This window comes from Rhinolophus sinicus, linkage group LG05, assembly GCF_036562045.2.
Source record: "Rhinolophus sinicus isolate RSC01 linkage group LG05, ASM3656204v1, whole genome shotgun sequence".
NCBI classification, from domain to species: domain Eukaryota; kingdom Metazoa; phylum Chordata; class Mammalia; order Chiroptera; family Rhinolophidae; genus Rhinolophus; species Rhinolophus sinicus.
In genome coordinates this window covers 167,672,835-167,698,918 of record NC_133755.1, presented here as the reverse complement: position 1 = coordinate 167,698,918, position 26,084 = coordinate 167,672,835, and the positions used below count along the sequence as shown (strand labels likewise).

The window sequence follows — 26,084 nt, the reverse complement described above, 5'->3', positions numbered from 1 at the left end:
TCTGCAAGTGATGAGTTTTTTGAGTTTCCTATGTGTGTAAAAGTATTTTGCCTTTGTTTTTGAAGAAAATATTTTGCTAGATATAAATTTCTAGGTTGACAATTTTTTATTTCAGTACTGTAAAGGTGTTGTTCTACCGTGTCCTTATACAAATCTACATGGCACAACCTACTGCTTACCTAGGCTATATGGTATATGGCAATTGCATAGGCCGTCGTTCATTGACCAAAACATCATTATGTGACACATGACTGTACTTGTTTCAATATCCTTGTTTACTAATTCTATCATGTGTGTCATTTCCGAGTCTGTTTCTATTGAGTACATTTCCTCCTCATTTTGAATATTTTCTGGCTTCTGTGCATGCCTCATAAATTTTTATTTGGATGCCAGCCATTGTGAAATTTATGGTAGATTACTACATTCTTTTAAATATTTTTGAACCTTTTATCTGGAATGTAGTTATATTAATTGGAAATAATTTGCACTTTTCAAGGCCTGTTTTTTAGCTTTGTTAGGCTTGATAGGACAGTCTTTACTGTAGGGCTAGTTTGGGCCCACTACAGAGGCAATACTTTTGTGAATGCTTTTCCTGATACACTGTGCATTACAAGTTTTCTCCACTGTGTTGGGAATGTGAACTATTCTTAGCCCTGTATGTACTATGGGAATTGTTTCACCTACCTACTCCTTTTCAGAAGATTTTTTCTAAGCCTCACATCCATGCACTAATTGGTATTCAACTGAAGAAAGGGGTGGGGAGCTCCCTATAGACTATGAAAACTCTTTCTCTAGGCAGTCCTCTACTGTCTGGTACCTTGCTTTATAAGCTGCAAGATGTCTTGGCTGTTTTCATTGAACTGGAAATCATGAATACTCCTTGTATCCAAAGTATGTTACCATATACCATTATACACTGAGAGAAGCCACAGTTTCATAGGAAAAGATCTTAGTCTAAGTTTGGGACAGAAATATACAAGATTAATAGGTATACTTTGTTATAACAGGTAGTAAGGAAGCTATCCAAAACTATTATCACCAAAGGACTCAGGAACCAACTAAAGGAGGTTCACTGACCAAAGATGAAACAACTTGAAAATCAATAAAGATAATTTCAATGTATTGAAGCACATCAAATAGGTTTAAATTTTTGAGTACACAGTAAAACTCAAAACAAGAACAGATTGGTCTCCTTTGAGATTACTACAAAACCACCTCTTTAAATACTAAAATAAAAGGAAAGAATAAAGCATTTATCCTACCTTTCCTATACGAACTGTACTACTGTTAATCAAATAGTAGATACTTGGGAATCTTTCTTTTTACTAAAGTGTCTTAGCTAATAAAAATAGAGAAGAAATTAATAGAATTAGAACATCCCCATTTTACAACCACTCTGCACTAACTGATCTAGGCCATGAAATGACTGCTAATATCACAGACACTAACATCCACCTGATAAAAGAGCATCAGCATCACCTATGAAGTAATCTTGCTGAACATGAAAAATGAACCTGAATTTGATCAAGCTTCAGTAAACTACACAAATTATACGAAATATAAGGGCAAAAAAAGATGTTAAACCCAACAGGGATGCAGCCAGAAAAGTCGATTCTTTGAGAGACTCTATCTTTAACAAATAAATGGCAAAAAATAAGGTAAGGTAGGAAAGCACAAAGAGTGAAAGGAGAGGCCTTCATATTAAAAGAGACTTAAAAGACTTACCAATCAATCACAATTAATGTATTTTTGGATTTTAAAGCAAGCAAACTATACAAGTCTACAGTATACTAAAAACATTTGTATAAAAGATAGAATACATTTATTCATTTGCTTATAAAACTACAGAATATTTCTGGACAAATACATGAAAAACTGCTAACACTGGTATGATACCTGGAGTAAGGGAACTGGATGGCCAAATGCCTGGGTGGGAAAAAGATTTTTTGTATCTTTTGAGGTATTATATATTATCTATTATAGGAAAAAAAAAATTGTGTTTTATTGCAGTTACAAAGGTTGCCTAAACTAAAACCAATTAAATTCTTAGAGAAGCTGCTCTGAACTAGAGAAATGATAACATCTTTTGATTAGCAAAACTAAATGTTATTACCTCATCATATGTGTATCGGTAGTCGGCTTTCTTTGATTTGAGGTCCCATAACACTACTGTTCCAGATTCATAGCCAACCAAAAGCTGTAATTTAAAAAAAAGAAAAAGGCTTCATTACCTAGGAATAATATTAATCATATGAAACATTTATTTGCTAAAAATAAAGATAACTATTATCAGTAATATGGTTCAAGTACAAAATTATAATACAATTAAATATTTGTGTTGCTAATTACTAATCACATGGATGACAAATGAAAATACTGCATTACATATTTATATGCCTTTGATGATTGGGACTCAACATCTAACTGTTTTTTGAAAAAGGAAACAGTACCATTTTGAAGTCCTGAGTACATTTTTATTAATACAACATAATAAATTACCAATACAAATTCACATTTGTATGTGCTTTAAAGTTTACAAACTTGCCTAATTCAACACATTACCAGGTAATCTCATTTATTCATCTACATATTGATTAGTTCCAAATTACATTCAGCCTAGATCCCTCTCATTAGATTGAGGCTCATAATTCCAGTGGCCACATCTCCAATTACGTCTTCCACAAGGACCTCAAAGTAAATGCGTATAAAAGTGAATTCATTATTTTCTTCCCTACCCTCCTTCTCTGGGATTCTCTATTGCAATGTCTCTCTCTCGCCATTCCTTATCTCAACATTCATTGAGTTGCTCAGGCAAAAACATGGGGTCATCTTAACTCTCGTTTCTCCCCCATCAGGTAAAATCATCAAATAATTATGAAATTACATTCTATTATCTCTCTAATTTACTTTCCTCCACCACCAATACCTTGCTCTTGATTCAAGACAAAAAGCTCTCTTGAGTGAACCCTTTATAAGGTATATACACATCTAATCACTATGTTATACACCTGAAACTAAACTAATGTAATATTATGTCAATTATAATTGAAAAAAAAAAAAGATCTCTTTTCTAGTCTGCTAGTCTCCGTGATTCCAAGCCTTGCTCCTTTAACACATTCCTCCATATTGTAGCTAGAGTAACAGCTCTGTAATGCAAACCTCATCATGTAATGTATGCTTTTATTTAAAATTTTTTGATACCTTACCATTATTTATATGATAAAGTCCAAACTCAGTAATACGACTTACGAGATTCATCATTGTCTGACTTCTGCTTCCCTCTCCAGCTTCATCCCTTACCACACACTGTGTATCCAATACAGTCCAGTATATATTTCAGTTCATGCTCTCTCTTACCTTTGAGCCTTTGCACATGCTGTCTTCCTACCTGGGTCACTCATTTGAATGTCAATAATCATTCATATAATATGTGATATGACCAAAGTTTGGGGCAGACCCAGTAATTCCAATGCAATAGCAATTTAATGGATTTCAGAGTATTGTGCATTTGGAGGGCCAGTCACTGAAGCTAACAAATAGGTTTTCCCACCTAGGCATGGTGTATAGTTAATTTCCCTAACCCAAACTCTTCTTTCCAAGGCACTCTTACATAAACTATAATCCTGGGAAAAATTGGTATTTGTTTCCTTCACCTTTACCTAGTCCTTCCAAATATCTTAGATATGTTATTTTCTGATGGGGAAAGTAAGAGAAGAACTCTAGGAATACAAAAAGAGATGAAAAAGGATAAGATTTAAGAACTGATGTACAGTACAAACAGCACTAGATTGCTCAGGACACAGGTAACCTAAGCTCTGGTCTTAGATCTGCCACTTAGCTATGTAATTTTAAGGAAATAATTTTACCCATCCAGATCTTAATAACATAAAAGGGTTATAGCAAACTTCAGGCCAGCTCTAACATCCTAAGAATGTTAGAAATCTGTGCCAACAGGTTAGACTTTAACCCCCATAATCTCCTAAATATTAAAAAATGGAAGTTATAATAACTTGAAGATATAGTACTTAAATTTCGAAGATTCTTTCAATGTTTATTCTTACTACAATCTTTTATAACTCTAGTTATTTATGTAGTGTTGATGAGTTTCCTTTTAATTTTCTGTCATAAAAAGCATCAGTGAGTACACTGAATATGAATACAGCTCTCTAAAACATCAACAACTGATCTACGAGGTGTGATAAAAAAATATGGTGAAGCTGCTGGCACATACCATGGATCTGAAAGGCAGGGATCTTCAGTACGGGAAGAAGCACATCGAACCTTAGTAACAGTGTGAACAGTGTGTGACAAGTTTCAACTTGTTCGGTGCAGTAAGTTGGGTGTGAGCTATAGATGAGAGAGGGTGTGTTTTTAAGTGCGCTGTAAATCATCCTCCATGATGACAATGCTCCCTGTCACACATCGCTTCTGGTATAGCAAGTTCTGTCAAATAAAAACATTACGGTATGTCCTCATCCACCTTATGCACTGGATCTGGCACCATGCGACTTCTGGCTCTTCCCCAAAGTCAAAATGATCGGGAAAAGTAAACGTTTTGAATCAATTTAGGACATCGAGGCAGCCATGACAGCGCAACTAAAGACACTCACGAAAGAGGACTTCCACAAGTGCTTCAGAAAGTGGAAAGAACGATGGGATAAGTGTGTTTGAAGCAAGGGTGAGTATTGTGAGGGGGATTAATGGTGATGTGTCTTTTACTGTAATAAATTTTTTTAAGCATTCACCATATTTTTTTTAATCACACCTCGTATACCTTACAGAGGAAATGCACCATAATGAAGAGTACTCTGGGGTTCAAATCAGAGAAATCAGTGTTCAAAATCCCAGCTCCACCAATATCTAGCTTTGTACCTCTGGACCACATAATACCACCAAGTCTCTGCCTCATCATCTGTAAAATAGGGAAAATATCTAATTTAAATTTGTTGGGAGGATCAAATGAAATAGTAAAGTGGTCAGCACAATACCTGACAAAGTAAAATTCAATAAATGGTTGCTAGTACTATTGCTATCATAAGTAATTTTACAGTAATGCCTAACCACCCTTAGCTAATACTTTTGCTTAATTTGGTGGCATCACCCGTGAGGTGAGCTTTGGAGGAATTTGTCCTAGCACCTTACATCTTTCTTGTCACACAACTCTTTGGTAATAGGAATCACTGATGTAGTTAAAGTGGACTTTTCTATTAGAAATTAAAGGTTAGACAACATAATCTATTCTAGCATCCTATTTCAAAAATGTTTGCCTGAGATTAACTCTGGGAACTAAGAAGAGTAATATAATGCCAGGTTTCAAAAAATGAGGATGGTATAAAAATAAACAGTTATATATGATGTATTTATTCAATAAATTAAGTATATATTGAGCAGTTACTATCTACTTTGAATGTCAGGTGTTAAGGGAAATGTAAACCTGCATAAATATTATCTGTGTTCAAGGAGTTTTTCAAGTTCAAGGGAGTTGACATATGCACACATTTCTAATACAATGCAATGTGGTAAATACCATAAACTTACACAAATAAGATGTTAATGAATTTGGAAGTGGGAGAAAGCATTTTCTATCTGAATTATCAGGAAAGATATTATGAATATACATATACACACATGCACATGCATACACACACATACGTATATATATTTAATCTTAAAATGTGGGCAGGAATTCATTGGAGGGAGAGAAAATGTTGGAAAAGAGGAACTCACATAAACAAGGCATGGAGGCAGCAAAGAGCAGCTCACATTTGGGAAACAACAACTGTTTGCTTCAGCATAACATTCAGGTAAAGACGCTTTGTTTTAAAAGATAATGAAACCTAGGGCTACCTTTAAGGAAACATTATTTGTTAGATACGCCAGAATCACTGAAAGCTTTTGAACAGGAGAGCAGTAAGATTAAAATGGCACTCTAGGAAGATCGATCTGGAAATGATGAAAGAATGGATTGCAATGCCTTAAACTACAGTGGTCGTAATAAGATTGAACAGAAAAGAGACATTGCAAAGGAAGGACTGAAATGCCTTAGTGACTGATTCAAGGTAGAAGGAAGAAGAATTTTCAATTCTCCCACCATCCTTCCCACCCAAAGGCTTAACTTTTATTATTATTATTACTACTACTACTATTATTATTATCATATTATTTTTAGTTTCAGATGTACAAAGCAATGTAATAGTTAGACATTTACACCCCTCAGAAAGGGATAACGCCCATCCCAATCTACTATCCCTCTGACATCGTATACAGCTATTACCATACCAAAGACATAACATTTACACAAATATTTGTACCAAAGAAAATAAAATGAAGATATAGGTGACTGTAACTTGCTTCATGTAAAATTTCTCTCAAAACACACAACTGTGTAATTATAAGCTAACTCCAAACAGTACAGCGGTCCTTTTGTTTTCCCAGTGGCAAATAAGAAAACAGTTAAACAACACAAATGCTTGACCACTCCCACTAAGTGAGGACAGGAAAACCCTGGGTAAACTTGTTCACAATATTCACAAGTTTCCTTTCACTGATTTCTGATAGTGATAAACTTCCTGGTATTTACATACGCTAACATCATAAAATTACATATGTAGAAAAATACCGTTAAATAGAACTACCTGACAGATTAGTCTGGATTAGGAAATAGAAATTCAGGGAAAAGGAAATTTTATTATTTTTAAATGCATTTAAGAAAACTAAATTAACAATAGCTAGAACTGTATAAAACTGGTTTCAGAGTATAAAAAATTAAGTAACATTTAAAAAAATCTCTGCATTATTCATCTGAGCTATTTACAAAGAAAAAATTTAGGGGAGATGAGATACAGAGAAAAAAACTAACAGATGGCATTTTAAAATAACTGCTACAAAAATCATATAACTAAAGTGCTAAAAAGAATTCAAAACAAAAAGAAAAGCTTTTGTTAGGATTATCAGAAAATCCAGGAAAATGTTATGAATAAGCCAACAACAAATTAATAACCTTTAATTGTTTCTATTAAACTTTACCTGTTTTAGGGTCTTTTGTTCTTTAAAATTGCAATTGACTCTAATTCTTTCATTTGTTTTTCATAATAAATAAACAAGTCATAAAACCTTGTTAGTAATCTCAATTTTTCAAGTGTGGTTCTGGAATAGTTTGCATATTTAAAAAAAATATCAAAATTCCCACATTCAGGTAAAAAATACATTTTTTAGAAAGAATTCTACCTTTCCTTCATCCATTGGATTATCACTTATATGGACAATAGGTCCTGGATGAGATTTAGATGACCTAGAAAAGAAAAAGTTAGTAAGATTTTTTTCTCAGGTAAAATTTTCAATACTACTGCATATTCATTACAGTAAGAATAATGAATGGGAAATAAAGATTTATGCAAACATTTCAGTAAGTAATCAATAACAAATGTATAGTTCTTAATATGGATCCAAATAGGAATCAGAGGAAAAATAGTGATTCTTGCACTGACACAAGTCAGCAAAATGTACAATGAAGTACACTTTCTGATAGGAATCTTCAATTCACTACTTTAGCACAGAAAATTTATTCCCACAGTAGAATTCTCAGAGTTAATATTTTTAAATAAAGCAGCATCTAAAATATTCCTATCTCATTTTACTAATTCTGACCTCTAATTGGGGCATCTCCTCCAGTTCCACAGTTCACACCAAAAATAGGAAAACTCCATTGCTTTTTTTAAAAAAACAACAAAAGTAATGCCACCTACACCTGCTCAGAGAAAAAGAAGTCATGCAGATAAGATGTAGCTGAACTGATGCCATACAGTACAAATAAGCACTTCCCTATTCATAAACTCCAAGGTTTGAGAGATCAGCCCACTTCATGAGAGCCATTTGTGAAACCACACACACACCTACAGCAGACCTACCTACCCACTAGATACTGTGATCAACTCAACAACAGACCACGAAAACCCAGACTTTGTACCAAGGGACTAAGATATAATAATAACATCCTTGCCACAGGAAGGAAAAAAAGGCTTAATACACGATTATAGCTGCACCGACACATTACTTAAGAAATATGCCACAAATTTATCATTACATCAAAATGATGTAAAATCTGTGGAATGCAACAAGACAGAACTATTTGTTTAAAAACAAAAGGAAACGATGAAAATAAATCTTGCCAATATCCTTAAATTTTTACTTTTATGTCTATTTAAGAAAAAAGTTAAGAGAAAGAGGTAAGATACAAAGATTAGACAGAGTGAAAAGTTAGTGCTAAAGATACTTAGGGCCCTATAGCCCGACCCAGTTTTTGTTGTTATTGTAAAATGAAAACTTGATCAAAATTAAGGAAAAGTAATTGTGAAATTAATTTTGTGATGTTACACTGCAAACATTTACATTATATTTGTTAATTATTAAAACGTATCAAGTAGTGGTGTAGATCCACATTTTCCAAACACTGGATCATGAAATTTAGTGAGGTATGACAAGCATTTGAAAGAAAAATAATTAGAACATAAAGAGAAGGGTGTTCTTCACCTAATAAGAGCAATTGTTTCATTAAAGTTGTACCACAGTTTATACATATGTGAACATATGCATACCTGTGTATCTATCGATATACATATATGAAGCACTTAAATTCATGAACTGCCAATAGGATAATACTTACAAAAGATTAATAAATCTATATTTAATATCAAGAATGTCTGACACATGTAATTCAATATGTATTTAATGATTAGTTATTATACTCGTATAATGATATTGTCATATATGATAACGATACTTGCAGATATGGAATATTTGCTTAAACTCACAGTTCAATGGCTTTATTCCACATAATGACGTAGCCTGAGAGTGAGAAGGACTCCACATTGACAATATGTATATTACCTCGTTCAGTGCCCACATAGAGCCACTTACTCTGGAAAGGCAGATGGCAAAATGTAACCCTGCAAGAGAAAATATATTAAAAAAATTAGAAAAAAATGCCTGGTAAATTTTATTGTTTTAGAGGGTTAATCATGATATACGTAATTTAGGAAATGGAAAAATGATACATAACCATCACATTTACCTACTTATTGGGATTAATATTTAATTCTGCTAATTATGATATGCAACCACCAGATTTATCTACTTATTGTGATTAATATTTAATTACGCTAATTCAACTTATGCTTATTCAAACATAAGGATGTATAGTAAATAACATGGCATGATAGAAAGAAGATGAGTTTTGAAGTTAGTGCAGTCGTCTCTCAGTATCCTTGGGGGATTCCGGAACTAATCCCCCAAGGATACCAAAATCCATGGATGTTCATCAAGTCCCTTATACAATATGGCATGTGGTATTTGCACATAACCTATGCACATCTGCTCGCATATTTTAAATTATATCTAGATTACTTATGATACCTAATGCAATATAAATGCTATCTAAATACCGTACTTTGCCATGTATAATGCACACTTTTTTGCCCAAATTTGTGAGGGAAAAATAAGGATGCACATTATACACAGGTATTACCAATTCCATATCAAAATAAACGTTTTTAATTCTTTTATTTATGCTTATGAGTTACAAGTGTAACTGTAGAAACCAATAACAATATCCATATGCAAAATGATACCCTGGAATACAATAATAGGTTTTGTTGAACTTATGACAAACTTGCAACCACGAAGAGTTCTTGGCCTTCTTCTATGATGCATAAATATCGTAAATTTATTACCGATACATAAAATTTCTTATACCTTGTGTCTATTCTTGTGTTTTGTAATTGTTTGTTACATAAAATTTCTTGTACCATAATATTTTAAATAAAATAAACGCTAAAATTTATAATATAAAAAACAAGTACCTAAATGCAAACAAATAAAAATTTGAATTAAAAAGTTAAAACGAAAGGTATTTCCCTGAAAGTTTGAAAACGTAGGTGCGCATTACACATGGAGGCACATTATACCTGGCAAAATACCATAGTTGTTACATTGTATTGTTTAGGGAATAATAACAAGAAAAAAAAAATACTGACACAACCATTGTAGGTCTTTTATTCCCCCCCACCCCCCCCCGAGTATGTTTGATCTGCTATTGTGAATCCGCAGATGTGAAACTCACAGACACAGAACCTATGGATACAGAGGGCCAACTAATATTTCAAATTTGACCATGTCATCCCCTAACTGTGTTACTTTGGGCACATCACAAATCTAACCTTTCAGCCACAAACTAGGAATCCAATACCCACATCACCCCCACATACTAATGTATTTCTCAGGAGTTATTAAACACTAATACCTCTCAGTACCTGTCCATACTATTTCTTCCAGACAAAATGCTCTTCCGACTCATATTCTGTTCAAGATTCAGTTCAAATACCGCCTTCATTCAAATTGATATCCCAATATTTCTGTATCTCTATCAGGCTTGGCCTTTAAAGGGATTAGGATCTACCCTTCTTACTAACTTGTAAGCCTCCGGAAGGGTAGAGACCCACTGCTTTCAGGCCTACTGAAATATAACTGAACTATTTCCTCCTATGTCCTGATGATACGAGAGGCCTTCACTGAAAAATTATAATTTACATGCGTGCATTAAATTTTATCATTCCAACAATTTCAAACATTTTCTATATCAGCTCATTTGATTTTGAGATAAAAAATGGAAACTATCTTGTCTTTTTAGTAGCAGTGACTTTTAGGGGAAAAAAACTATAGTATGTTATGAAACCAAATAATGTTTATTTTTTCACAGACTCCAATTGTGTTTCTCAAAATAGACTATTTAAATTTCAATGGAATACCACTTCAAATAATATACTGATAATAATCACTGCTAAACTGTCAGTACTGACACTGGGTATTAGGCAAGATATAGCATACAGAACATTTGCTATTCCCATCAACACACAATTTCATTACAGAGAATTTTCAAGATGAAAACATTTATTAAATAAATGTGCATGCAACTCATAGTCTCATTATTTCCTAGAGGTCATGTTCATTTAAACAATTACTTAAGATTCACTGTCTGTATTTTCTGTTGAATGTTTTATAAGATAACATGTCATCTTTCAAAAGGATTTATGTAAATTTAACAAAGCACAGAAATGTCTACTGAATAAAAAAAATTTTTATAGTACCTTATTGTTTCATAAGGCAGTAAGTTTACAGTACTTTTCTGAAAAACTTCAGGGCCATAGAGGTTTCAGAATTCAGAATTCAGAATTTTCTAGATTTTAGAAAGGTATGTAATTCATGTTTTATATATTACTTAATATGGGGGTAGCATCTCATAAACAGTATTTTTGAGGTATAAATTTTGGCAGTTTATTTTTTAAATTCAGATATAATTGCTATATAACACTGTATTAGTTTTAAGTGAACATAATGATCCCATATATGTATATATGGTGAAATGATCACCACAATAAGTCTAGTTAACATCCATCAGCACACGTAGTTAGAAATTTTTTTCTTGGGATGAGAACTTTGAAGATTTACTCTCTTAGCAACTTTCAAATATACAACACAGTATTATTAACTACAGTCACTAATAATTTCTTAAAAAGTTAAACATACACCCACCGTATGATCAACCCACTCCATTGCTTTGTATTTACCCAAAGAAAGAAAAGCATATGCCTATAAAAAGACTTGTACACAAATGTCGATAGCAGCTTTGTAATAGCCAAAAACCAGAAACAATCCAAATGACCATGTCCATCAACAAGTAAATGGATGAACAAATTGTTACACACTTCGAATACTATTCAGAAGTAAAAACAAACCAAACAAAAAAAAACAGACTACTGAAACATGCAACAACACTGATGAATCTCAAAATCCTTACAAGAGAAAGAAACCAGAAAAAAGGACACTGTGTGTGTGTGTGTGTGTGTGTGTGTGTGTGTGTGCCGTCCTCTTAGAGATCCATAATATATACCAAAAGTTAAAATAAAGGTTAAGAAGTCTTGCACTGAAGAAAATGTTCAACTTTAATTCAGCATTTCTAAAACTTCTTTGACTATAACATACTTTTTAACCAAACAACTCATTAAAAAATTAGTATTTGTGGAATATATGTTGGGGAATACTACTCTAATCTAAAATTCTTTCTGTTCTACCCTACCAATTAAATAACATTTCCAGATTTATATTTACTATAATCACATATGTGTATACAGCACATCACAATGTTCAGGTACTTTAGTTATTATCTCTATGTAGAGATGAATATGCTGAAGTTCAGAAATGTTAACAGACTTCCCAGAGGTCACAGAGCCAGAGCCAGAAACTACGGTACTAGGATTCCATTTATAAACAATTTATATACAATAGAAAGGGCAAACTAATCTACTATAGCAGAAAGCAGATCAATGGTTGCCTGGAAATTATGGGTGCAGAAGCTAGTAACAGAGACAGAAGGGATTACAAGGAAACATTTTGAGGTGACGGGTGGGTTTCTTATCTTGATTATGGTGACAGTTTCACAGGTGTATGTACATGTGTTAAAACTTACCAAATTGTACATTTAAATTTATGCAGTTTATTATTTGTCAATTATACCTCAATAAAACTGTTTCACATTTTTTTGTCTTCAGAGAATTGTGGATTTAGGAATTATGAAAACAGATTAATCTAACAAACTCTGGAGTTAGACTGCCTGGATTTAATTTCCAGCTCTGTCACTCACTAGCATATGACTTTACTTAAATCACTCAATCTTTCAGAGGCTCAGTTTCTAAGAAGTAAAGCACACCTACCTCACAGTGTTTACCTAAGGATCAAATAAGACAAAGCCCGGTAGATGCTTAAAAATGGGGCCAGCATAGGTAAGTGTTCAATAAATGTTAGCTAATTATTATTATTAAAACTAAGTGACAGTCTACTAATTACAAGTTATAAGCAAATTTAAACTACATGAAGTAAATAAAAGTAGTAGAGAAAAGGGAACAATTGTGCCCTATTGGTGGGAATATATTAGGTTGGTGCAAAAGTAATTGCAGTTTAAAAGGTTAAAATTGCAAAAACTGCAATTACTATTGCACCAACCTAATAAATTGGTGCAGCCACAATGGAAAACACTATGGAGGTTCCTCAAAAAATTAAAAAGATCTACTATATGGTCTAGCAATTCCACTTCTGGGTAATTATCCAAAGGAAATGAAAACACTGACTCAAAAAGATATATGCACCCCCATGTTCATTGCAGCATTACTTACAATAGCCAAGACGTGGATACAACCTAACTGTCCATAGATGGACAAATAAAGAAGATATGGTATGTGTATTACTGAGCCATAAAAAAGAATGAAATCTTACTTGCAACAACATGGCTATATCTAGAGGGAATTATGCTAATATAAATAAGTCAGGCAGAGAAAAACAATTATTGTATGATCTCTTGCTTATATGTGGAACCTAAAATACAAAAATAAAGAAATAGCATACCAAATATATAATAAACAATGCAATAAACATAATAAAAGCAAGTATTTCATTTCAAATGTGCCTTAAACTAAAACCTGAATATTGTTAAAAGTTTTGAAAATTCAAAAATTTTTCTAAATAAGCCCAAAAAACCCCCAAAACCCAAAAATATCCAACTTCCTACTCTGTTCTGCTATTTTGCAGTTCTCCATTATCCTTCACTCTATAAAAACAGGAGCTACTGACATGCTTAATATAATTGCAGGACCCCTCTTGGATGTCAATAGTAACAAAATTATTTTAATGATATGCTTAAAAATTTTTTAATTAACTCCTTAAAGGCAGAAATTTTAGATATATACCATACATTTTCTGTTCCAGCACAGCAACAGCATACAGCAACTATTTCTCAAATATTTAAAGAAACAGAGCAAGAATAAAATTTTCACTGTTCAGAAAAACTTCTAAAATTTTTCCCTAGCCCCATTTTCTCAACATTAGCCTCCATTCTATGATTATTTTTTCTCAGTCAACTAACTATAAAACCAACTAGCATGCTCTTAAATTTTAAGCATCTTTATGTTTTTCATAAGTGAGAACAATATTTTAAGAACTTAAAATATTAACTTAATTATTTTGATACCATAACTTTAATATTATCCCTAGAATAGTCTTAAACACTTCTTTAAAAAGTACAAATCATAGGACTGTATTGATGCAATGTACCACCAAGTTTAAAAATCCCTAACACATCATTATGTAGCACAATTAACTTGATAATTTCTTAACTAGCAAATTTTAATGGCTCTGAACATATGGGAATAGGAATAGTGATGAAACAAATTCCATGTCGCAACCAAATAAAATAACATCATACCAGTGATTTAGGAAAAGACAAGAAATTGTAGTTCCCCAAAACATACTACTAGGAAACTAACTAAAGCGAGTGTAAAACTGATAATTGAGACAAACAGGACTTACTACACGAGATCTGACATTTAAGTTCACGAATTCATCCTAGAAAAATTACTACATACCTTATTGCTGAATATCACTATGGTCACCTTCGAAGTACTCCCCTTAGGAAGCTATGCACCGCCGCCAGCGCCCAGTCCACCCTTCAAAGCAATTTTGGAACTCTTTTTCTGGAATGGCCATCAGAGCTGTCATTGTATTACCCTTGATGTCCTGAATGTCATCAAAATGTCTTCCTTTCAATATTTCCTTTATCTTCGGGTAAAGAAAGAAGTCATTGGGGGCCAGATCAGTGAGTAGGGAGGATGTTCCAATACAGTTATTTGTTTACTGGCTAAAAACTCCCTTATAGACAGTGCCGGGTGAGCTAGTGCATTGTTGTGATGCAAAAGCCATGAATTTTTGGCAAAAAGTTCAGGACATTTTTGTCTAACTATGCAGCCTTTTCAGCACTTCCAAATAGTAAACTTGGTTAACTGTTTGTCCAGTTGGTACAAGTTCGTAATGAATAATCCCTCTGATATCAAAAAAGGTTAGCAACATCGATTTAACTCGATTTGGACTGACAGAACTGTTTTGGTCATGGAGAAGTGGCTGACTTCTATTGTCCACTTTGACACTTTGTTTCAGGGTTGTATTTGTACACAAATGTTTTGTATAGCACAGCCCAAACCATCACCAGTGATAACAAGGCTCAAAACATTGTCTTGCCTTTCCAAACGGTCTTGGCAAACTTTGACTCTCCTTGCCTTTGTTCATTGTTGAACTCCTTTGGGAACATTTTGGCACACACCTTTCTCACGCCAAGATTCTCAGTTTTAAGATTTTCCTGTTTTTCTATTGATGTTTACTTGGTCTGCTACGCTTCTCACAGTCAGTCGATGATTTTGATGCTCAATTTGACAAATTTTTGCAATGTTTTCATTAGTTCTGCTTGTTACTGGCTGCCCTGACCTCTCTTCATCAGTAACGTGTTTTCTCCCCTCAGAGTGTTTAATCCATTTATACACCGCCCTTTTCTTTATGGCATTATCCCCATAAATTTGGACTAACAGGTCCGTGATTTCCCTTCCACTCTTGCCAAGTTTAATAAGAAATTTAATGTTTGTTCGTTGCTCTAATTCAAGCTCAGACATTCTCGCAACGGCACACAAAAACACCCAACAACAATAATGAACGGCAGTCAGCAGGACACGACCACACGTTGACACAAACGCAGCTGTGAGACACTGATATACCAAGGTTATGAAACCTTACCGAGCTGGTTGTACAGTGCTGCCAATGTAAGCACACGGTGGCAAGTTTGCGAACTTAATTGTCAGACCTCGTATTTAGCAGTGTTCTTTCAATTTGTTATGTAAACATGAGCTTATTTCCTCATTTACAAAACAAGAATCTTAGCCTTTTTTGCTGAAAGTTTAAAGAATAAAATAACTAAAGAATAACTATGATACCTTTTTATATAAATGATGAAAAAGTAATATTAATTACTTAAAAGAAGTAATGCAATCAGAGCACTTAAAACTATACATACATATTATGTGTGTACATACTGTGTTTCCCCAAAAATAACACCAAGCCAGACAGTCAGCTTTAATGAGTCTTTTGGAGCAAAAATTAATATAAGACCCAGTTTTATTTCATTATAATATAATATAATGTAATATATATAATATAACATAAATATAATACTGGGTCTTATATTAATTTTTGCTCCAAAAGACGCATTAGAGCTGATTATCTGGCTAACTCTTATTTTTGGGGAAACACGGTATATATATGTGTGCATGTGTGTATGTACATATTTATGTGTGTATGTAAACATGTGTGTATATATATGTAGAGAGAGAGAAGAGAAATTTATTTAATGACTCTAAGAAAGCGATCCATGACAGGACCCTAATACTTTGCAGTAAAAGGAGTCATGAAACAAACGACACTGAAGAGCTTTGCAGCAACGATATTTCAAAATTAAGAGTTCAATCAACAGATGTGAAAATACATTGAAAATAAGTAGAAAGCTTCAACTATGAACTAAATATCACATGTGGAAAATTACTACAGTCATGACCCCCAATAGTTCTCCCCTCTTCCCTGCAGCCACCCTTGTATAGTTCCCCCACACTGACTCTAGGATTGATCATGTGATTTGCATTGACCAATGAAACATTAGCATTGTGCCACAAGCATAGATTTGAAAAGCACTTGCACACTTGGGGCTTACCCTCTATTTTTATGCTTTAGAACCCTGATGCCATTTCATTTCCCTTAGACCATTATAATTTCCATGTCTCTCCAGAATTTATCATAGTATTTGCATGGACCAGAAGCTCAATCAATATTTATCTAACAAATTAATGCACAAGAAAATGAAAATGAAGCAGATATTATTTGGTACTAACAGGCAGTCAGATGAAAGCAATTTATAAATCTGTTCAAAGGATTTCCTGTTTGTAGTCCCACATCTCTTTCTAATAAACTGTCATAGCTACTTTAGAAAAATCTTCATCATATCTATTAATATAACCCAGCAGTAAAATGTAATAAATGTTTCAAAAAATAAGCTTCACAGATCTTTGAAGGTCATTTTAGATTTGTATTGATTAACTATATTTTTATTAATTACAACTCACTTAATAAAAACATTTAAAAACACTTGGAAATGTGGCCAAATAAATCATGTTCACCTTTCTTGTGAAATGAGACCTTAATATTACATCAATGACTATCAAAAAAACTAAATACCAACTGCGTATCAATAAGTGAAATAGTGAACATCAAATAGGAATATCAACTACAGAAATAATAACATCTGAAAAAACTGTTCCCTGTTGTATGGGAGATTTCTTCAAGTTCTGTTTTTAATGATCTTATTTTGAGTAGTGAAGATGCCAGAGTTTTTTCTATAGCAAATATTATGGGGAAAAAAAAGTAACCTGATACTTATTAGCAACTATTAACTACATTTTTCCATTTTTATAGTAGATTGTCATTTATTGTACTTTATTGAATAGGTGTACTCCGAATAGCTTCCAGTCTATGGCTTATGTCTCTTTTATTATTTAAGAACTTTTAATCTCTCTCCCCATATAAGTGTAGGTGTGTGTGTGTGTTGTGTGTGTGGGGGTGTGTGTATACATACACACACCCACATACACAGATACATATATACATACACAAATGACATAATTTATACATTTATGCACATTTGTTATCTCAAATGTTTTTATTAGTTTTTTATTATGTTTGTCTTTCCTCAAAAATTTACTCTTTTCATAAGTCATACAAAAAGCCTGGAACAACATATTTTTCCATATTTTTTCTTTATGTTCATAAAATACACCTATAAGACATAAGGAATTTGGGGTGGGAAGGGAATCACTGTTTTTAAAAAGAAAGATATTGTAAAAATTATTCTGAATCTTGTATTATTACCCATCAGTACCTGGTGGATGGGGTTTGTCTTTTACCTCTTTGGTAAGTGTGTTGTACAAAACTTTTACTCCTTTCCTATGTAGCTTGGGCTTTTGTGTGTATGCTATTTAAGCACTCATTACCCAGGTCTTACAGATGCTACCTATATCACTTTTCTCTAAGTTTTAATTTTTCCATGGCTTTTCACATTTAAATCTTTAACTGGTTTGCAATTTATTTTAGTTATGAGGTAGGGACCACTTTTCCCCGTTTTTACAAGAGTTGTCACAGCATCTTTTACTTGCTGCGTTACCTTGTTTGTTTGTAATGTCACCTTTGTCACATTAAATGTCTTTCTCTTCATATTTATGTTTCTGGAGTCCAATTATTGTTTTTTTATCCATTTGTCATCACCTTGTAATTACCACACCATTCTAATTTCCAGAGCTTTGTAAATAAATTTCATACCAAATAAAATATGTCCCACCATTTCATATTTCTTTTTTTAAAACTGTCTTGGCCTTTCTTTTTTCCATATAAATTTTAGGTTCAGCTTATTCAGTTCCATGAACAATCCTGTTAAAATTTTGATTGGAATAGTACTGAATTTATAGATTATTTTAGGGAAATTTTAGGGAGACAGATTATTCTACAACTAGAGTATTCCTTCCAATGAACTTCTCCATTTGTTTAAGTCTTCTTTTATTCCTTCAATAAAGTGTTAATATTTTCTCCATACAGAGCTTAAATATTTTGTTAGTGTTATTTCCAGGAACATTATAACTTATATTGCATGTTTTGTTCCACTTTTTCCTTTCATTTACTTTCAAACTCTGTGTATTTATGCTTTAGTGTACCTTTTATAAACAGTTCAATGGTTGTATTTTGTTTTTAATTCAAATTGAAAAATGTCAGAATTTTAGTAAATTTAGTATATTTATAATACTTTTGACTACTGATATAGATAAACTTGGTTTTTCCATCTTATTTAGGCACTCTTTTTCTATCATTTTACCTCTTTTCCTGACTTCTATTTATTTTCTTAATTTCTTCTTTTCCTCCTCTAAAGGTTTTAATAGTACATATTTTCCTATTGTTTTAATAGTTAGCTTTACACTTCTAAAACATATATTTAACAATAGCTTTCTGAAAATGTCTGAAAGAAAGTATTTGAGGTACAAGCAAATGTCAGATAAGTGGTATATTTTCTGAGTCCTTTCACAACTGATAATGTCAGAATATAACCTACATTTAATTGTATTAATTATATCAGAAGTTCTTTGAGTATTAGTTAGCCCTTTCAGTCTAAGATATTTTAGCTCCACAAAATTTTCTTCAGTTATGCCTTTGATCATTACTTCTCTCTCTTTTGCTTTATTTTCTCCTGTCTGCTCCATCAAAAAAATTTCTATAATTAGTAAGCTGAGATCTCCACCCTTTGACTTTACCTTATCACTGTCTCTCTTATCATATTCATCCTATTGCCCTAAAGTGTTTTTATTTTTAAGCAAATTAAATTAAATGAAATTTAACTTTAATAAGTCAAAAAGTTAAAACAAAAATAGCTGAGAAAAGTATAGAGATAAACATCAATATTAATAAATTACATAACAATAATAAATAAGAGTAAAAGCCACAAACTACTTCATTTAAAATACAATTCTATAGACCAACTTCTAACAAATCATAATATGGTAAGAAGTCTACCATTAATATGGTAAGAAATATGGTAAATAAAACAAAGTGAAAAAGGAAATTTGGATAGTATAAAAATATAAGCATACAAGAATACAGAGGGATACAAGCTTGTAATCTAATGAAATTGATGATATTCTGAATCATAAAATTTACTCAAGAGGAAATCCTAAAAGATCAATAAACATGAATAAAATTGAATATATTTAAGAATTATGTACAAAAAAATTTCTAGTCTTAAAAAGTTTAAGTATACTCTGAAAACATTCAGAAAAAAAGGTAATTCCTTTACTAATTTCTCTATTTGTCCTAGAACAGGAAAGAAGGAAAGGGAAGGAGGGAGAGAAGGAAGGCAGGGAGACAGAGAAAGAAAGACAGAAAGGTTACTCAATTCATTACAAGAAAGCATGCCTTGTTTCCAAAATTAACAGTAACAGAATAAAAGAGTTATCGTCTAATCTCACTTATGAACACAGTCAAGAGCCTCAATATATTAACATTTACATTTAACAATAAAATTGTCAACTTTATTCAAAAAATTTCACAGACAAATAAAAATGCTTAAAATTAGGAAAACTATCGTGTCATATATTAAATAGGAAAAAGGTGGAAAAAAAATCACATAATCTAAATAGATGTTAAAAAGGCATTCAATTTAAATTAACTTCCATAATTAACAACCAACTCTCACAGGAAAAAAATTCTATCTTAAACCAATATCCCACATTATGCTTAACAGTTAAACCCTAGAAGCAATATTAAAATCAGAACTAAGGGAAAGATACTTGCCATCAACAGTATCATTCAACACTGTCCTGGAAATTTTTGCTAATACAGTAAGACAAGAAGAAAAATAAAACCTTAATGTTCATCTTAAAAATCAAATTACTACAGACGGAAGTCAGCCATACCTCCCAGGCATGTTAGTTAAAAAATTAATTAAATTTATTTTAAAAAATTAATTAAAAATTAATTAAATTAATTTTTAAAAATCCACCACTCAAAGCTCTTTACTCCTATCTCACTCTTTTTAGAAAAAAAAAATTAAAAGCTTTGCTATGGACCAAAGACCAAATAGCACTCCAAGGATAATCAGACAACTAAGCTAGTTTTGGCTATATTATTGGGAGGAATAAAGATTATATATAAAATCAGCCTGGAGCAAATACTCTCATGCTTTTCTGTTTGAAGATTCTCCTTCTTAGAACAGATCTCCCAGGTAATCAACATAGTCCATAGAGGGATTCTTCTAGAGAAGACAGATTCCCTTGTTTCTGCAAAGACAGTTATGTACCAATCTAGCAAACATTTTTTTACTAGATGTCAGACACTAAGACTGCTGCTGAGAATAAAATAATAAAGAAAATACATACAGTTTACATTCTAATTAAGAACACAATCAAAGTAACAAAGGCAATTACAGTAAGCAGAGTGTGTAGTATTTTAGGAAAAGACCATCGTACTCTGGGATAATACAAAATAGGAACTAAACACAGACTTGGGAATTCATAGAAAAACCTGTGAAAGAATGACAAGGAGACTTTAAAGATGAACAGAAGTTAGCCACGGCAAGTGAATCATAAGTGTTTCTGAGCAGGGAGATCAGCTAATACAAACAGGTAGCAGAGAGGATAGTTCATTCAAAAACTGAAAAGACAGGTGGCTGGATCATAATGCACAAAGAGAGGGAGAAATATAGTGAAATGATATTATGGTGATAAGAAATTGAGTCACAGATCTTGCAAGACCTTTTAGGGAATGCTAAATATTGAAGCGTTTCTCCTTCATTTTGAAGGCACTGAAAAGTGTAGTGGACACTGGTTGTTTATCACATCATCCATTCCTAAGTCCCCTCATTCCAAACATTACTCAGATGTTCATTAGAGTGCCCATATCTTCTTCAAGTTACCCATATACTTTGGGAGAAGCTTAAACCAAATTGAATCCCAGAGATTGAGCCAAACCAACCATGAATATTTCACTCACTTGTTGCCATTTTGAGTCAGTTAATCCAAGCATAAAACCAATCAGAAAAACTCCCTAAATGAAGGTCAAATGATTTGGGATCTCAATTACATCTGCAAAACCCCTTCACAGTAGTACCTTGATTAGAATTGATTGAATAATTAGGAGGTGTGCGTATAGGGGGGGCAGAAATCTTGAGGACCATTCTTACAATTTTGCCTCTAATGTTTAGCCCTATAGCCTCTAAAGATTCACATTCCTCCTACATGCGAAACACATCTACCCATCCCAACATCCCCAAAGACTCAACCAATTAAGTCAACTCAAGTCCAAAATCTCATCAAAATGTCATCAACTCAAAACGCCAGATCTCATCATCCAAATTTGTTGCAAATGAGGGTCCTGAGTGTAACCCATAAGTATAGCTCTTGGGCACAATTCAACTCCATCTATAAAACTAGAGACAAATTATCTGTCCCCAGCACTCCCAGCATTCAGTGGTGGGCTAGGCATAGGGTAACAGTCATAGAAATTCCTGTAAAATGGGAAAAAGTGAAAGGTAAAAAGGAGTCACTGGTCCATAACAGTTTTGAAATCAAGTTGGGCAAATGTGCCTTTATCTTAATCAGGTTTCAAGACTTAGGAATCCTCTGTGGCTCTCAGCTCCACCCTTTCATTGACCCTTCCTTTTTCATGAAAGGCAGCACATGTTTGCAGGTGAGAACTTTTATCAGCCTCCTTGTGGCAGCAGCCTCCTTTCATTTTGAACTCTGTCTGGCTCTTTCATCCCAGTTAGCAACGTTCCTGCTATACACTTTTCTGAAGAAACTTGTGGGTCTTAAATAAATTTCATTGGGTTTTACTCTATTAGACAAAAGCTACACCCACAAATCTTTTGGGGTAATCCTTTCTCATCTTGACTCCTACTGAGAGGCCTGAGAGCTGCCACTCTTCAGCTTCATAGAGCTCTCTGGTTTGGCTGAGACTATCTGTGGGGCACACCCATGACCTTTTAATAGAGCTCTTTGTACCACTTAAATACTCTTTTGGTCTTTGGGTTTTTAGTAAAACACTCACTATACAGCCACACTCTCGTGTTTTTCTCTGTCACATTTTCAGAAGCAATCTCCTTTTTGCCAGCTGGATCAAGGTGAGAATTTCCCAAAGCATCAAGTCCTGGCTCCTTTAATAATTCTTCCCCCAATTTTTCTTCTTGCATTTTACTATGAAGCCACAAGAAGTCAGGTTGCACCTTCAACAATTTCCTTGGAAATCTCCGCAGCTTTTCAAGTGATCCAAGTTAATTACTTATATATGGTGTAGGCGACATTCCTGGTAAGCTTTCTGCCACTACATAACGAGGAACCATTTCCTCCAGTTTCCAAAAGCATGTTCGTCTCTCCTGCTAAGCTCTCACTGGCAGCAATCTCTAAGTCAAGTGTCGGATAGAGGATATGTGGCCTAGGGAAATTGACAACTCCCTCCAAGGTACAAGGTGAGATGCTTCACTGTTACACCAGTGACAGAGTGAATGTATCCAGTACCTGCAGCTGAAGAAAGACAAGAACCAGTTTCTTGCAGCTACGCTGATCCCTATGACCTGGACCTGACCTTTAGCTGATTATAATGTCATTATATTATCATTTGCATTGCAGTTACTATGACTTACATCATGCATCTGACACCATGACAGCTCTGAAGGAACCAAATAAGGAAGAAAAAGCAGGAAAGGGAGGTTCCCATCCAGGAGAGAAGAACCATGTCAATAGGACATTACCAATTCCTGCCCTTGGGGGGATAAATACTCCCAATTGTGACTTCCTTGGGGCAACTCTTCGAGTTCGCCCACACTTTTCTCTCAAGTGTATGCTTTCATTTTCAATAAATAACTTTCTCTTTCCTCCATCTGTCTCGTCTCGGGGTCTTGAATTCTTTCTTGCGTGAAGACAAGAACCTAGTCACCACTGCTCCGAGTTGAGTCCTCTCTTAGACGTCCCTATGAGCCTCTGGCGACAGTCTGTTCAAGTTCTAGGCAATTCAGGCTTTTCTATCATGTTCCTCAAAATTCTTCCAACCTCTACCCACAGCCTGGTTGCACAGAGATTTCCACATTTTTAGGTATTTATTACAGCAGCATCCCACTTGTAGGTACAAAAATCTGTATTGGTTTTTTATTCCTGTGTAACAAATTACTACAAATGTCATGGCTTAAGACAATATCCCTTATTGTCTCTGTTTCTGCAGGTCAGAAGTCCAGGCACTGCATGACTGGGTTCTCTACCCACAGTCTCACAAGGCTGAAATCCAGGAATCAGCAAGGCTGCATTGCTGCATTCCTTTTAGGAGGCTCTGGGGGAAGAATCAGCTCTCAAACTCATCCAGGCTTCTCATTATTGTAGGACTGAATCTCCCTTTGCTGAATCCCTCTCATGCTCCGAACCTTTTGTCAGGAAGGGCCCAGTCCCTTTTAAAGGCCCATTTAATTAAGTCAGGCCCACTGAATATAACCTAATCTTAAAGTCTACTAATCTGATCTCAATTACATCTACAAAATGTCTTCACCTAGATGAGTGTTTGTTTGAATAACTAGGAGTAGACGTGTGTACACCAGGGAGAAATTTTGGGGCCCATCTTAGAATTCTGCCTACCACAGGTATATGGGTAGGAGTGGAAGAAGTTTTGAGTCATGATGGATGTGGTTACTACCAAAAATTTTTCCTAAGTGATTAAATATTTAAATCTCCCACCAGTAAATTATAAGAAGTTACAACTGTGTTACATTCAAGCCAATATTTTAGCCATGCTGATGGATGTAAAATGGTATCTGGTTGTGGGTTTAGTTTGCATTTTCCTGATTACTAGTTTTTGTCTTCTTTTAAAGGAAGTCAGAATATTAAAAACAAAAGAAACAAAAAAAGTTTTAAAAGATTGTGTTAATTATTCTGTCATGTGTTTTTAACATAAACTTCTAAAATGTCATTCATCCATACTGTATTATGGTTATACGTCTGGATCTCTGTTTTAACATAAGCTATTCAAGCAATTTATTCATCTTTGTTATCTCAACATTTCACATAATTCCTGACACATAGAAGGCACCCAATGTTTGGTGAACTAAACTTAATTTACATTCTAAAATGTATTTTTTTCATTTCCAAATTTGAAGCACTACTCTCACTCCTAGGCCAACCAATAATGGTACAGTACTTTCAGCAGTCTAAGACATAATTTGTCTGAAACAGTATTGCATTAATACAGTTAGAGGAATAAGATATGCCCTAACTCTACCTACCATAAATCTACTTAACTTTCTGGCCCTAAGCATGAAAAATAAAGTGTTTTCATTATTTTTTCTTTATTATTTTTCACAAGTCTTAGCTCATGTTGCTCATTGGTACAGCTAAATTGCTCTTACAGTTACCTTTGTTTATGTAATCCCTTCTTCCACATAACTTTTATACCTGAGTACTTTTTAAGGTCTTTGTGCAACCAGACCACTTTTTTTGAATGTCTCTCCCAATTTCCCTGCCAGAATTTCTCAGTCATTATGGATCATTTTATTCGAGAAAGTTATCCAACATTTCTTGACCATCTTTCCTTTTACAGTCTGAAGGTCAACAAATTGCAACAGTCTTTCCTCAAATAAGGAATCTTTTTTTTTCCTTTTTCTTTTTAAATTTTGTCTCAGCACATGGTTCTCTATACTTAGAATTTCCAAGGTGACTCATCATTTCCATATCACCAACCAGTTCTCTTTGTAATTTAGAATTAAGTGCAGAGTAGTAGATCCCTTTGTCTGTCTTCATAATAGGCCTGGATATCGTTCCATTTCTGTGTTCTAGTCCTGAAATTCATCCCACCAAATTGCTCTCATGTCTCATGCTTATACACTTTTCATTAAGCTGCTTTCAAGGAAAAATGTTTTGCTGATATGATGCAATTACTACCACCCTGTAATCCTAGGTCTGAGTTATTTCAATATTATGATTAATTTTTTTCTTGTTAAATATGTACAATGAATTAATTCAAAAGAGGACCTGTATAGATTTTTTGAGTGCTGGCATCTAGCCAAATACTCTCACAGCTATGCCCTATTCACGTGCATACTGAGCAAATTATAAGCAAAGCATACTATTAATGTAATATTATAATAAGAATATAATGGAATACATTTATTTCTACATTAATTTATATATGCTACTGAAAAAATATGAGGCCAGGAAAGCAGTTAGTTCCTGAAGCACCTTATAGGCAACAAATACCACTGCTGTGCTGGTATCTGAATGAATTACTTCATTTGTCAAACAGTTTTCTTCTTAAGAGGATTTTGGACATTAATGCTTCATTGATAACTGTTAGTATGAAATTTTGATTATTAATGTATCCCATGAGATAATTGTATTTTCTTAATCATTAGTATAGGATCCATGCATGCTTATTTTATTCTCTAAACCTAGATGTATCTATCATCAAATGAAAGAACTGTGAATCACAGAAATGAACTGTTTTTCTTTATTCTAACACTCTGATTTACAGTTTTACCAGGATTTCTTGGAGACCATCTTCAGAGATAGCATAGATGTGACTTCTTCTGTACCTGACCA

The 26,084-nt window shown here is 33.6% G+C and overlaps 1 protein-coding gene across 6 annotated transcripts in view; it reads right to left on the bottom strand.

Moving 5' to 3' along the window:
* The window catches only part of STXBP5 (syntaxin binding protein 5), a 158,862-nt gene that overhangs the window by 99,860 nt on the left and 32,918 nt on the right, over window positions 1-26,084 (bottom strand). For all 6 annotated transcript variants that reach the window (XM_019746935.2, XM_019746931.2, XM_074333689.1 and 3 more), the window contains exons 5-7: window positions 8,811-8,945; window positions 7,228-7,291; window positions 2,114-2,197 (exon numbers count right to left, since the gene is read on the bottom strand). In XM_019746935.2, coding sequence (XP_019602494.2) covers window positions 2,114-2,197; window positions 7,228-7,291; window positions 8,811-8,945 — 283 coding nt within the window. The remainder of the gene's footprint in view (window positions 1-2,113; window positions 2,198-7,227; window positions 7,292-8,810; window positions 8,946-26,084) is intronic.